The sequence below is a fragment of the Salvia splendens genome, chromosome 3 (assembly GCF_004379255.2).
Source record: "Salvia splendens isolate huo1 chromosome 3, SspV2, whole genome shotgun sequence".
In the NCBI taxonomy this organism is placed as follows: Eukaryota; Viridiplantae; Streptophyta; class Magnoliopsida; order Lamiales; family Lamiaceae; genus Salvia; species Salvia splendens.
In genome coordinates this window covers 7,019,857-7,034,221 of record NC_056034.1, presented here as the reverse complement: position 1 = coordinate 7,034,221, position 14,365 = coordinate 7,019,857, and the positions used below count along the sequence as shown (strand labels likewise).

The window sequence follows — 14,365 nt, the reverse complement described above, 5'->3', positions numbered from 1 at the left end:
TGACGGATATATATTGAGAATGCAATACGATTGAGTGACAGATATATACCTCCCACTCAAAATAACAGGAAAGAGAGTCTTGAGTGACGACATTGAGTTATATATTGCATGTAGAAAAGTTTCTGCAATTAAAAACAAGTTTCTTAGTACACAGACAAATTTGAGCTTGTGTAACATGCATAAAAGCATGCCATCCATCTAGAAATGGGAAAATTTTCCACATCAAAAACATGCTCGTTATCTGCATGACAAAACGCAATGCTGCAGGACTCCCAGAGAACACTACTAGAAACGTTTTGATAGGTAACGAACGAATTTCTCTTTAGTGTTCTAGCTCAAAATCACATGACACAGCCATCATTCTCTGCCATCACGTCCCAAACCAGAGTTACCTTGGGCGTTGCCAGAACTTGCCTCCAAGGTGCCAGAGTGGTTTCCTCTCAAGTCCATCATATTGGCATGACCATGGCTGGGGTACATAAGCATATGCAAACCATTATTAGCACCCCCTGCAAGATTGAAATGGCCTTGTTGCATCTGTAGTTGCTGTTGTTGAAACTGTAGCATTTGATTATGCTGATCTTGAGGGCGGAGTGCATTCAGCTGGAAAGGCAATTTGGGTTGCTGCTGCTGTTGCTGTTGTTGTTGCTGCTGCTGCTGCACCGTTGATGCCTGACTCTGCTGCATATGTGAATCTCCTCGTGGTGCCATCGAGCTAGTTGCCATCTGCAACTGGCCTTGCATATTAGGAAGGAGGTGACATTGCCCTACTTACATATACTCGAGAGTTTATACATACTTGTGAGGGTGTCGAAGATCCTGGAGGTTGGGCATCAGCAATTGCTGCTAAATACATCAAGTTTTTCTGAAGTATGGCCTGATACCTGAAGAAGAAATTTAATTATTTGAATGATATGAAAAAATAATCAATCCAACAAAATAATGAAAATATACAGTGGATTATGTTTATCAATCAGTCTTATCCCTCAAAGTAAACGCCCCCAAAATGTTAGAAAGTGCCAGGACTATCAAAATATCATTGTATAAAAATGCAATGCCACTTCCCATTTACTTTAATGGAAGCACTCCACCCATGATCAAGAAAACAGTAGTATAATGAAATATACCATTGTCATGATAAACTAATAAGAGATTAAGAGAAGATGAAATGACAAACATAATATGATGCATAATCCACTCCAGTTTCAGGCAAAATAAGGTCATTAGTTATATACTTGCACTATGGAATTTATCTCTTCCCAAATTACCCCTTCCTTTACTAATCTCTTCTGTGTCATAAATGAAGTACCGTCTAGATAAGATTTGAATCATTCCCACAGTTTATTTATCATCAAGACAAAATGACAACACTCTGTTAACATTGAAACCCATGGATTTGGCTCAGAGAAAGTTGTTCACCAGAAGAAATATCTACGGGATCGCTCATGCACATTGTGGTCTTTGATTTAATTTACAGACAAATGATAAGATAGACCAACACCAACACAGTAGATGTTGCAGTCAAAGCACTATTAATTAGAAGATTAAACTATTATCACAGTGAAAATCATCTACAAAAAAAAAGAAAAAAACTTACTGAGCACATTCAGCAACTTTCCCCACTTTCTGGCATTCCAGTATCGCCATTATCAAGTTTTTGTTCTCGTCCAAATACTGTTTTTATCAGTATGTAACCAAATCCAAGAACAATTAGCATTCATTTAATATAGTTCAAAATTAGAATTCAAATGGAAAGAGTTACATAATCAAACTAAAATAACAACATTTCAGACAATAGAGATATTGAGTCAAGAATGAACTTAAGACCCTGTGAAGTGACATTAACAAAATGATATTTCCTTTTGTGATTTGTGATTTTGAATGCCGTGAGGAAATTTCCTGCACAAAAAAGAAGAAAAGAACAAGGAAAAAGAAACCTGCAAGTAAATCCAACAAACAACATAACCTGAATATAAAACAGAACTCTCCTAAATAACAACTAAAATTTCTGATAAATGTGAAAGCCAACTTGAAAAATTTTCACTTTCCCCTTTTTTCTTTTCATATCACTCAAAATACATAGAGGAAGCAACAAAAACACATAGTAGTACAATTCTGCGGCAGAAAAAATATGCTAAATATGGCAAAAACAAGTTACCTTCTGAATCTGCTCGGTGGAGACGAGATTGAGGGGCATCGACGGCGGCGTGTTCACCCCCTGAGGCGGCATTTTGCTCATCTTGTTTTTGGCTTCGTTTGCTCTAAATTTCTAAAACCCCCCAAAACTTTAAACCCTAAAGCTCCGAAGTCAGGTATGATTTCCAAAATCAAATTCTATTTTAACTACTGAAATGGAGTAATTATTAGAACCAAGTGTAGAAAGAAAAATTATGAGAATCGAATTTATTAGGACTATGTTTGTAAATACTTAAATTCAACATTTTCATATAGTCAATTATTTGGACTGCACATAGGTCAAAATAATTCATATTTCAATAAAATCAATTTGGAAAAGGGAAGTAATGTGATTTAATTCCTATACCACTATTTACGTGAAAGTCTTTAGATGTCTTCGAATTTATCGTTTGGATGTTACACAATATAATTACTATGGGATATGGGGTGATAAATGTAAATCATATATCTAATACAAACTCAAAACTTTAATCTTAGCCATTAATTATAATAGATATGTGGTTAATATTGTGTAGAATTTATATCTCAACAAGAGCATATATTTTATCAACATATGGTATTTTTGTAAGTTAAGTTTCTAAACGGTTCTTGCATTCCTAGTTTCTCTCCCACCTTCCAAAACCGAAAATATTCACATCTTCGAAAGCATCTTAACACCATTGTAATTGACGTCAAAACTTTATTTTGAAGACTTAAATTGATTTCTTTGCCAATATATTTAAGAATTTATTTTATGACTGTACCGTCATCGGCGTAATATTATCCGACTGAATCTCATACTTCATAAAATCAATTCCGGCATACGATGTGTCACAACGGTTTTTTATTATATGGAGAGTTCTAAAGCTGATAAAAGTAATTTCATGGTAATGTGAATTATAGGTTAATCAAAAGATTTTTGATTTTTCATTTCCAGATTCGTGTTTTCCATATGTCGAAGATTGACACATTCGTGATTCATAATTTCCATATGTTGAAGATTGACACATTCGTGATTCGTGATTTCCATATTTTAAAGATTTTTCATTTTCTAGATTTGTGATTTTCAGATTCTTAGAATGTAGATGTCCGTATGTTGAGTCGATTGCGAATACAATTTGTTATTCAGATTGTGTTTTTTCCGTTGAACCTGTGTTGAAATTATTGGAATTTTTGTTGATATGTCGTATCAGATGGCTGATCCTATGTTGACATTTGTAAGCTACGGTTGATTCTACGTTGCAAATCTATTGACATTTTTGTTGATTCTATATATAGCTGCTGCGCGAGTCCATTTGTTTAATTCTCTGTCGACATTTGGTTGCTTTGTGTATCAGTCTCAATCATTCCAGAAGTGATTCAGTACGATTAAAACAATGAACACAAATTCAACAAAAAATCTGCAAAAAATCAACACATGTTTTAGAATCAACATAGAATCAATACGATTTCAACAAAATATTCAACGTCAGCAGAACAAAATAATCAACGCGATTTCAATGCAAAAAATCACCAGCAGAAGAAAAAAAGAATCAATGAAATTTCAGCGCAAAAAATCAACACAGATTTCAGAATTCAACAAAAAAACAACACGATCGATTCAACTCAAATTCAACAAAAAATCTACAAAAACCCAACACATATTTTAGAATCAATACGATTTCAACAAAATATTCAACATCAGCAGAACAAAAAAATCAACGCAAAAAATCACCAACAACAGCACAAAAGAATCAACGAAATTTCAACGCAAAAAATCGACACAGATTTCAGAACTCAACAAAAAAGCAACATGATCGATTCAACATAAATTCAACAAAAAAATCTTCATAAAATTAACACAGATTTTAGAATCAACATAAAATCAACACGATTTCAAAATAAAATTCAACATCAACAAAGAATCAAAGCAATTTCACCGCAAAATTCAAGCAATTTTTTCGACGAAAAGGAGAGAGAGCGACGAAAAGGCAAAAAGTTGGAATGAGGGGGAGTAATTGAAACGGTTTAATTAACGTGAAGAGCGGAAGGAGAGAGAACGACGAAATCGGGATTACACAATTATTCTATAAATAAATGATTCACCGTATTATGAAAGTGTCTAATATACCCTTTGTTGATAGATTCATAGAAGTTGTTGAAATTTTAATTTGGAAACATAATAAACGTTGATCAATAATAATTAATAGCTAGGATTAAAGTTTTGAGTTTGTATTAGATATACAGTTTTCATTATATCACTACCCTTAATTACTATAATATTAAAAAGCGCATTATAAATGAATATTTTTCTTAAAACTTTTAATTATCTTGATAAAACCAAAGTATATTCGCACATTTTTTAATTTTATTATCGGTGTGTATGATAACGAAAAGAAAGTTGGAAGTGCAATGTTTATGCATTTTATTGTATATGGTGACGTAGGAATACATTTTAGAGTGAATTATATATCCCATTCAATTTTGTTACATTTAAAAAAACTTTTTTATTAAAGAGCAATATTGGTTACTCATTTATCTCCGTGGTGACTTCAACTCCTGACTTATCAGTTAGAGGAGAATCATCTTACTCACTAGGCAGCATTTCACTGTTCATTTAAGTCTTTGAGAGCATCCACATCGGCGAGCAGGGACGCGTCCGTCCGTGCCAGCGGCACGGAGACGCTGTCCGCTGCTGCGCCCGCGCCGCTCCGTGCCGCTGTCCGCTGCTGCACCCGCGCTGCTCCGTGCCGCTGTCCGTGCCAGCGAGCAGGCGACGTGGCGTGTTCTGATTGGCCAACGGCATATCCGTTGAAAAATCATTTTTTTTATTTTTTTAAAAAATCAAAAATAATACCAAAAAAAAAATATTTTCACAATCCCAAAAAATGGCCATTTTTTGCCCGTTTTTCTGTATTTTTTAATTTTTTTTAAATTTTTTTCCCTAAAATCATTTATAAATACACACATTCATCATCCATTTTTCACATCAAATCATCTCTCATTCATATTTTTCATACAACTTATCTACACCTTCATCCCTCACTCAAAACCTCAAATGGATTTCACCCATCTCATTGCGGAAGCGGAGCGCGAAGAACAAGAATACTACGAACAACATCGTGCCTCTTATGAAGCATGTGTCGCAGCGAATACCCCCACCCCCCTCCTCAACCAACTAGATCAACTCGCCGCTACATCCATCGTGACCGGGAGGGAGCCAACGAAAGGCTCGTTGCCGACTATTTTTCCGACCAGCCGCTATTTCCGGAAGATTACTTTAGGCTCTGTTTTCGCATGTCAAAACGCTTGTTTATGCGTATTGTCAACACGTTGTCCGCTCGTGTTGAATACTTCCAAACAGGTCCAGACGCAGCCGGTCGGCAAAGTCTCTCGGCGTTGCAGAAGTGTACGTGTGCCATCCGACAATTTGCTACTGGGCAAACGGCTGACCTCTTCGACGAGTATTTGCATGTCGGTGAGTCCACTGGAATCCTTTGCCTTAAAAATTTTTGCGAGGGCGTTCGTTCAACTTTCGGGGATGAATTCCTTCGGGCACCCACCACCGATGATTGCCAACGGTTGCTTCGTCTTCACGAAACAGTCCATGGTTTTCCCGGTATGCTTGGCAACATTGACTGCATGCATTGGAGGTGGAAGAATTGTCTGACTGCTTGGAGGGGGCAACACTTAAGCGGACACAAATGCGGTGGCCCAACACTTATCCGGTGTACATACGACGGTGTGCCGAGGTGTGCATACGACGGTGGGTGAGAGGATCGAAACAAGGCACACAATGCGCGATACCCGAACCCACGTTGAGCTACAAGAAGACCTAATCAAACACATTTGGGTGAAATTCGGCCATGAGTAGTGGTTTTTTTAATTTTATGAATTTAATTATGTAATTTTTAATTTTTAGGATTTAAATTATGTAATTTTTAATTTTTAAGACTTTAATTATGAAAATTTTAATTTTTAGGATTTTAATTATGTAATTTTAAATTTTTTTGTAATTTGTAATATTATTCCGATTATTTTTAATGCATTTTAATATTGTGGAAATGTTTTTATTTAAATTGAATAATAGAATGGTGGGACCCTTGAGCTTGTCCTTGCGGAAGAGCACAAATGTGAGTGTTGTGCTGCCTAAGAGCAGAGAGTAAAAGTGGGTCCGGGCCCACATCCGTGCTCGTTGGTAAGAGCACGAATGTGGATGCTCTGATGACCATATTATATTTCGACTAGACCTGGTACAACCATGATAGTTATCATAGTTTCTACCACTAATTAATTTATCTCAATTTTTTGTTTGGTAGCTAAATAAAATTGCGAGTTAACATAACAAATGTTTGGTACAATAAATTAAAAATAATGAAAATAATTATGATTGCCTAAATTATCCTAATTATGATAGCATAAATAAGAAAGATATCCATGATAGCCAAATTTTGGAGGGTAATAGTGTACTTTTATTAATACTATCCTGGTACAATTTTCAAGACAAGATCTATAGCTTGATAAAACTGGAAGTTAGTTTTCTAGTGAAACATTTTTTTTGGACTTCATGTGACGGCCGGATACAAGAAATGCAGCATAGTTACTAAACAGACAGTTTAATTCAGATAAATCTCATTATCTTACTGTAAAATAACCTCACATTTCATTAACGGATCTAATCAACTACCTTTCTATATACTCTCTTTGTCCCTAAAAAGTACATGACTTATTTCATTATTAGTCCGTCCCTGAAAAGTATAAACAATTTTAATTGTGGAACTATCATTACAATATACTACTAATAATGTAGAGTTCAGTATCGATTAACACTACTTACACCACTCTTTATCTCTCTTACTTTATTAATTATAAATTAAAATCTTGCCGAACTAAATGTTCATACTTTTCACGGACTGATGGAGTACTATTCTAAGTCTATTTGTTACATTTCAGGTGTGATGTCAAAGCAATCATGTAGTAGTAATTTTCTTTATAAAGAGTGAAACAGTTTTTCTACTCTAAACTTGAAAAGAGAAAAAATAATACTACTAGTATTAAAAAAACCCTTACAAATATTGAGCATTTAAATGAAAACCTCATAGATTTTCTATTCCAAACCCAACTTCATATAAATATTTACTACTATATCATATGCAATTTGAGCGCACCTAAATTAAATGTGGTTGACTTAGTTATAATTATCTCCTTAATTTTAATTTCTCTGGTTCTTCTTGTATTGAATTTACAAAAGCTAACAAGCAATTAACATAATATTGACTGACTAGCTAGTAGTTAGTGTGTGGTCTGGTCTTACTCTCTGCTTTCTTTTTTCTCCACAAAATATATTGATTATTGCTTGGATTGAGCCAACAATACAAACACACAAAAGGCGGCACCACTCCACCACCTACTTTATTTTCTCTTGCCTTGTTTCTATTTATAATTTTCAACCCTACTAATGTGTGTCTGTTTGTAGACTACGCTTTTAAATATACTATTTTGGGTCTTGTATATGTATGTATACAAATATACAATAATGTCAAAAATGAGTTACGTGAGACCAAACACAACTTCCATTAAATAACTAATATTTATAACTTTATCAAACAAAGTTGAGATGGCAAGGTTCTGGTCTGAAAGGGCGTGTCCCACTCTTTACATTATTTTATTTAAAAATGTTTTTATTTAAATTTCTCTAGCTATTATTAAGTAGTATCTAGTAAGTTTATCCTTTATTTTGCAAATTTTTTTACTTTTCTTTTTTTTTCTTTCTAGGTATTACTCCTATCATCTTGTCAATTTTTCATTTATTTATAGTTTTAAGCATTTATTTTTCTAGGTATTACAGTATTATCTTGGCCCCATAAAACCCTTTAACATTTACATACGCCTTTCCAAGGAATTGCTTCACTATTAGTCATATCCTTTTGCCTAACAGACAAAATTTTCTTCTTTATATCACCCAGGCACATCTCTCTTTTGATCAACTATATTCGCACACTTGGTGTTCATTCATGATGATTGAAGTAAAATTTTTCTAGGGCTATAGGAAACCAAAGACGAAAACGGAGACGAGAAGTCCAAGGCAAATGAACATGAACGGGAGAACATTCTAGAGACCAAGATTTGCTTCAACATAAAACAAAGTCAGTTCAACAAGATAAATGCATCTCATGATATGATTGGTTAATGCAATGTGAAAAAAGGAGTTTTCCTTCAAGGTCACAAGCATCAGACACTGCCTGCTGTACTAGTGTAGTACACATTAAGTGGAGCATATCATTGACAGCTTAAGCCTCGAAAATGGCCATACTCTACTAGCTTAACAGTCTTACCATAAATTATCCGATACAGGTGAGAGTGAGACGACCAGCGTAGGCACAGACCCGGAAAAAAAGATTTAACACATAGATACCACAGAGTATCAGCATCCACCATGTAACTATCGTATACATAATGGAGAATGGATGACCTCTGTCTGATCAGTGCATGGATTGACGGGGTGCACGGGGCCTAACAGGAGTCTTTGATGGGCTCACCCTGGAAGAGTCATAAGTACATTGTTAGTTATTTACTTGGGAGAAGATAAGGCTATAGTAATGTGTGCAGGGATATTAGAGAACATCGAACCTTATAGGCAACGACCCCAGCACAGCACCACTGCAGTTCAACGCTGCAATAGCACTTTCAGCCTGCCAAGGGAAAAATAGTCCAATTGAAACTCCGATTCTAAGGTAATGCACCTCACCCATCCGAAAAAGGACACACACACTAAGATAATCAAAATAAGTGGAGAATCAATTCCCCAGTTGATTTCAGAAGTCCAAGAGTGTAACAGATAATATAGATGTGAATGTTTTCACATAGCAATCTTCAAAGTTAGAAAGATATCATGGCCACAAAAGACCTGAAGCTAGAGAAGATTGGAACTTTCCATGGAGGATTCTCACACACAAAATTAAAGAGCACAGAGACACATTACAAAAGACATATACTCGAACCTCCTGAAATTTCCATGTAGTGAAATATAAGATGAGAGGAATCAAGTCACTATGGGGGAAGGTCATGGTAGCGCCTTTTAGTGAATCATTAATAATCTGAAGGGAGATTTAGATATCAATCACGAATAATGCAAAGGCAGGCTACAAATACACTGCACACTTAAGAAATTAATAGAGTAAATATTTATATTATAATCATTTGATAGTGGGTGGTTCTGAGGAAATACCTAGCCAGAATGTTTAGTGAAGATATGTTTAGTGTGAAAAGATATGGAGAGAAATGGCAGGTGCTGGTTTAGTTTTGAGAGGATGTATGATGATGAGAAAACAGTTGGGAAGTGAAACTATATGTAGCCAAGGTAATTAGAGGGAAGTTTATGAGATCAAATATTAAGATGCCTCATTTAAGAAAATAACATAACATAGTATATTCTACAACACAATGAGCAGAACTGTATTCTTCTTCATCAGCAATAACACATTCTTACAGTGGCAATTTGCTCTCACTAAATTCCTTATTTTGGACGCTAGTTATAGCACAGTATATGATACAGGCTGAACAAGAACTCATTGATGGTATGTTTCTTCCAACAGTTGCAGTAATACTCACTCCATCCCAAAACAATAGAGGCGACACGGAATGGGGCCCACAGAGAGGAAAGAGTTACCAAAAATAGAAGTGAGCTATTTTTATGGGACGGGCCAAAATGGAAAGAGTCTATTTTTATGGGATGGAAGGATTATCATAGTTAGACTCTCAACCATTTTCAGTATAGAAACTACCATCACGTTGATGTATCTACACTAAACAGAAATGAGGTCAACACTGCTTATCTCATCATGGTATGTTTTCTGCACACTGGAAAAACCAAAAAAATGTACATTGTGGTAAAAAAAATCTCAAAATTTATGCTCTACTATTCAGAAGCTATATTTCTCTAGATCCAATGCTTATGGATCATATTTTATCTACCAATCTACCATAGAATGATTAAGTAACAAAACTTGGGAGAATACATTCCTATATCGAAACCAGGATATCCTAAATCACTCAAGGCTTTCTCTAAGGATTAGTTTAGTACGGCCACATAAAGAATGGCCACAAAGGAATTTTTTCACAGCAATGCTTAAACACAATAGAATTCTTTAGTAGAAAATAACAGCAATGTATTTTACAGGGGAAGGAGGGAGAAGGAAAGGAGCAGCCACCACAGCAGGACTCAAATTTTTTAGAATATAATATGAAGAACCTCGCATCAGCAACCAAATATACTATTGGCAAACTCCAAATAAGTATTCACTACCATAAATATCAATATATAAAAGATGGGGCCTACATTAAGTAGGCCTTCCTGTGAGTAATAGCACATCCAAATACAGTCTACGTAGGGAGTCAATAGTAAGCTAACATGTCAGAGAAAATGGGCAGCTTGTTTATGTTACATCTCCATTAGTTTCACTCTGGACTAATTCAAAGAACATTCAAGATGAACATAACCTCTATTGGTCATCTGTACATATAGTACAACATCACCAATGACAAGAAAAAAAAAGTTGGAATACATACAAAATTACTCTCTGGATAAGTACATCTTCGTCCTTTATATGAAAACTGAGAACAGATACTTGTCTATGGATTTCATTCAAGAATATGGACCTTATCTGTACCAGAAAGACCGTCTAACTAACAAGCTATTGTTAGCCCAGGTACGAATATCACAGACAATTTCTACACTGAAGTCATAAAAGATTTGCATAAACAAAGAGAGATAGAGCTATTAGCTGACACCATTACTTAAAAAGAAGTGAAACCAGATGGGCAAGAAACTGTATCACTCACCATTACAAACTCCACAAAAGCTATACGAGTGGAATGATGATAGTCACCAAGCAACCTCAACCTATAGACCTGATTCAAAAGGTGCAAATGCCATTTGCAAGCGTTTAATTTCTTCATGAAAGAATAAAGATGGTCAAATTGTCAGGTTATATACCTCGCCACAAATGGACTCAAAGAAGAGTTTGACATCAGCTTGAGTGACCTGTAACGTAGAAAGAAATAAATGATGCATGAATAGCAAACAGACATCGGACGACTTGTAAAGGATTGTGAGCGCAAAACTACCTTTTTGTCAATATTTGTACAATAAATAGTCCTAGCGCACATCTCCCTTTCATCCTCAGACTACATCTCAGTAACAAAAAAAGAATTAAGTCTACGTTCTTCGAACAAATGGAGAGAGGACACGTGTCACAAGGAGCTAAATGTTTGCAAGGTTTCTCACCCTAGGCAAGAATGTCGGATTAACGGGAGCAATTGCAGTTTTGGAAGGCAGTACTCTCACTGGATAATAGCCAAGCATTGTTCCTCCCAAACTCAAGGCGTTCCTTGCCCCTTCTACATTCACATGAGAGACAGTGAAATGTGATATAATCCCTGGATTATCAACTACACAACCAAATGAAGATTGTCCACATACCTTCGTCAGTGAACTCAACAAAGGCAAAACGAAGTACAGAATTAGGGTCACCACAAACACGACAATCCACAACCTTCATTATGAGTAGATTGCGGAAGAAACCGTTAGAATCATAAAGTGGTGGTGAATAGAATCATAAAGTGGTGGTGAACACAGAATTTGACAAATACACACCTGACCACAGCCAATAAAGAGTCCTGCAAGTTGCTCTTCCGTAACCTAGTCGTCATAATAACGGCCAAATTTGAATGTTTACTTGTCGAAATAAAGTACTCCAATATAATAACCAAATCCCTGGACTCTCTTTTTACCTGATGATCAATATCAGAAACATACACCGTCCTCTTAATCACGTCATCTCTTTGAGCCATGCTTGTTCGACTGTTCATCCTCCGCTTTCCATTAGTATAACCATTTTTCCTCTGCAAATTAAACAATCCACATAACCAAAACCAACTCAAAACCAAATGGTAAAGAGAAAACATAAAAGGAAAAATTAAGTGGAAAACAAACATGTGATCAGGACAATAACAAATATGTATCTCTATCCAAAAGGAGACAACATTTTCAACTCCAGAAACATACAAACTAAAGAGAACATTGCTACCCAATCATTGAAAACAAAACCACCTACATATGTCATGAAATTTCCATTTTTCCTTCCACCCTATCAACCAAACCAACGACAACATTTCATAAAAGCAAACCAGCACAAAAAAGGAATATACTATAGTAATATGTAATGAGCTTGAAAAAGGAAAGGAAAATATCAGATAAAAATACTAACCCTTCTAAAAGAATTTTCAGTTGGAAGACCAGAATTAAGGAGCTGCTGCATCATAAAACCATTAGCATCAAACCCAAAATGCCCAGCACCCGCCGCTTGAGGGGACCCAAGCATCTGCTGGCCGACAACGAGCGACGGCGGCACGAATTCCTCAGCCATGGGGTTCAATTTCGATAGCATTTCCTCTAAATCCCTCATCTCCCTCTTAAACCCCTCCCCTCCATCGTCCTCGCCGCCCAATTTCTCCTCTAGCGACACTCCATTCCCGTTAATGGCGAGCTGGTGATGGCCGTTGGACATCTTCTGCTGAATCAGGTGGAAATTCTGATCGGTCGGCGTCGTTGACTTTTGAGCGCCGGCGTCGGCCTTTGCCGACTGCTGGTGGTGGCGATGATCCACCGCAGCGTCGCTCTCGCGATTCGATGACGTCATCGCGCTAGCCCTGGCATTTTCCACCACCGCCATGATCGACCAAAAACCACCGCAAAATTTTTGGTTTTCCGACTTTGTATTCTTCTATTTTCTAAAATTGACTGTCACAAAATATTAAAAACGGAAAGCTATAATTTATTTTCTTGCTTCAACAGATCAAAACTTAAAAGTCTAACTGCTAAATTATGCCCAAAACAAACTGAGTTGGTATCTGATAGCTCCTTTTGAGAACGAAAATCAGAAAATCTTCTTCAGCCAAACAAAAACAGATGAAAAAAAAAGAGAAACGCAAAATCAGAACGCAGCTTTACCTTTTTCCCAGATTATTATATTCTATGTTGCAAGAATATTTTACTGAGTCTGCAAAGAGAAGTTATATATAGTGATAGAAAAAAAAGGAAGCAGTTCATAATAATATCAGTAATAACTAATAATAAAAATAATAGGGTTGTTTTTATCTGTGGAGAAATGGGAAACAATATTAAATACGAATATTATGTTACGTACGCATTTATTTTACTCCCTCCGTCCCGTACTACTTGCACTTATTTCCTTTTTGGGCGTCCCAAGTTATTTGCACTCTTTCCATTTTTAGTAACAATTTATACCTACAACCGTAATTGTTGACTTTGTCTATTACTCATTCCTTAATCTCCGTGCTTAAAAGGAAATGTGCGAGTAGTGCGAGACGGAGGGAGTACTAATCTTCTTGCATCTGTTTTCGTCATTTATCACCATTAATTATAGCACTGGACTTTGTTCACAACGCCCCAAAAAATATGATGAGGAACTGGTGAGGGACAGTGTGGGGCCCACTGCTTACTTTGTAACCAAGAATGTAGCCCTTTTTTACCTTTATTTTATCCAGTATTATAGTCAGATTTAATTAGGATTAAATATACTGAAATCATTGATTGTTACTAATAATTGCATGAATTTGATGTTTGTTTATTTATTGATTGATGATTAGTAATAGTGGTTTTAATTTTTGAGAGATTTAGTTAAACCACTCGAGGAAAAAGTACATTTCCCACAATAATTCGTCGAAGAATAAACAAACAATGCATTGCTAAAAAAACTCGGTTGTATGATTCATTGCAGGTTCTAATTTTGGGCTTGTAAATTACTGTCGACTTAGTTGGTACATAGCTGATAACGGTTTTGGTGAATTGGAACAGCTTTACAATCGCTGATAATAAGTTTTCTACATTTATACAGTTTTTAATTATGGTCGTGAGTTATAAATGTAGTCAAAAATAAAAACAGATGAGGATTTCATTATAAAATCATGGCTAAAATATCATCCTTTAGGGGAGAAATTGTTTGCAGAGATAAATAAATGATTACTTTATTATTATATTATATATTTTTTTTAAAGTTAGTTGAGTCATTTATTTTTACATATTTTAGAGATAAATAACACTAATATCAAAAAGTTAAAATAAAGAAAAAATAAAATAGAGAAATGTCTTCTCAACTTTACTCTCTCTGCACTTTATTTAATAGAAAAT

The 14,365-nt window shown here is 35.5% G+C and overlaps 2 protein-coding genes across 5 annotated transcripts; both read right to left on the bottom strand.

Annotated features, from left to right (window-relative positions):
* Window positions 1-79: 79 nt before the first annotated feature.
* On the bottom strand, window positions 80-2,396 carry LOC121793634 (GRF1-interacting factor 2-like). 4 transcript variants are annotated; one of them, XM_042191667.1, is made up of 5 exons: window positions 2,159-2,396; window positions 1,828-1,899; window positions 1,598-1,674; window positions 800-884; window positions 80-732 (listed from the first exon to the last, which is right to left on the bottom strand). In XM_042191667.1, the coding sequence occupies exons 1-5, from the start codon at window positions 2,237-2,239 to the stop codon at window positions 358-360; spliced, it is 690 nt and encodes a 229-aa protein (XP_042047601.1). In that variant the 5' UTR covers window positions 2,240-2,396; the 3' UTR covers window positions 80-357. The 4 variants fall into 4 exon arrangements, with proteins under 4 accessions (XP_042047601.1, XP_042047602.1, XP_042047604.1 ...); XM_042191668.1 differs by having other exon boundaries at window positions 80-726; XM_042191670.1 differs by lacking the exon at window positions 1,828-1,899 and having other exon boundaries at window positions 80-726.
* Window positions 2,397-8,267: 5,871 nt separating this feature from the next.
* LOC121794640 (polyadenylate-binding protein-interacting protein 12-like) lies at window positions 8,268-13,313 on the bottom strand. The gene is made up of 11 exons (XM_042192900.1): window positions 13,166-13,313; window positions 12,423-12,955; window positions 11,947-12,057; window positions 11,810-11,854; window positions 11,636-11,708; window positions 11,441-11,553; window positions 11,281-11,340; window positions 11,150-11,197; window positions 10,996-11,064; window positions 8,785-8,846; window positions 8,268-8,694 (listed from the first exon to the last, which is right to left on the bottom strand). The coding sequence occupies exons 2-11, from the start codon at window positions 12,885-12,887 to the stop codon at window positions 8,637-8,639; spliced, it is 1,104 nt and encodes a 367-aa protein (XP_042048834.1). The 5' UTR covers window positions 12,888-12,955; window positions 13,166-13,313; the 3' UTR covers window positions 8,268-8,636.
* Window positions 13,314-14,365: the final 1,052 nt, after the last annotated feature.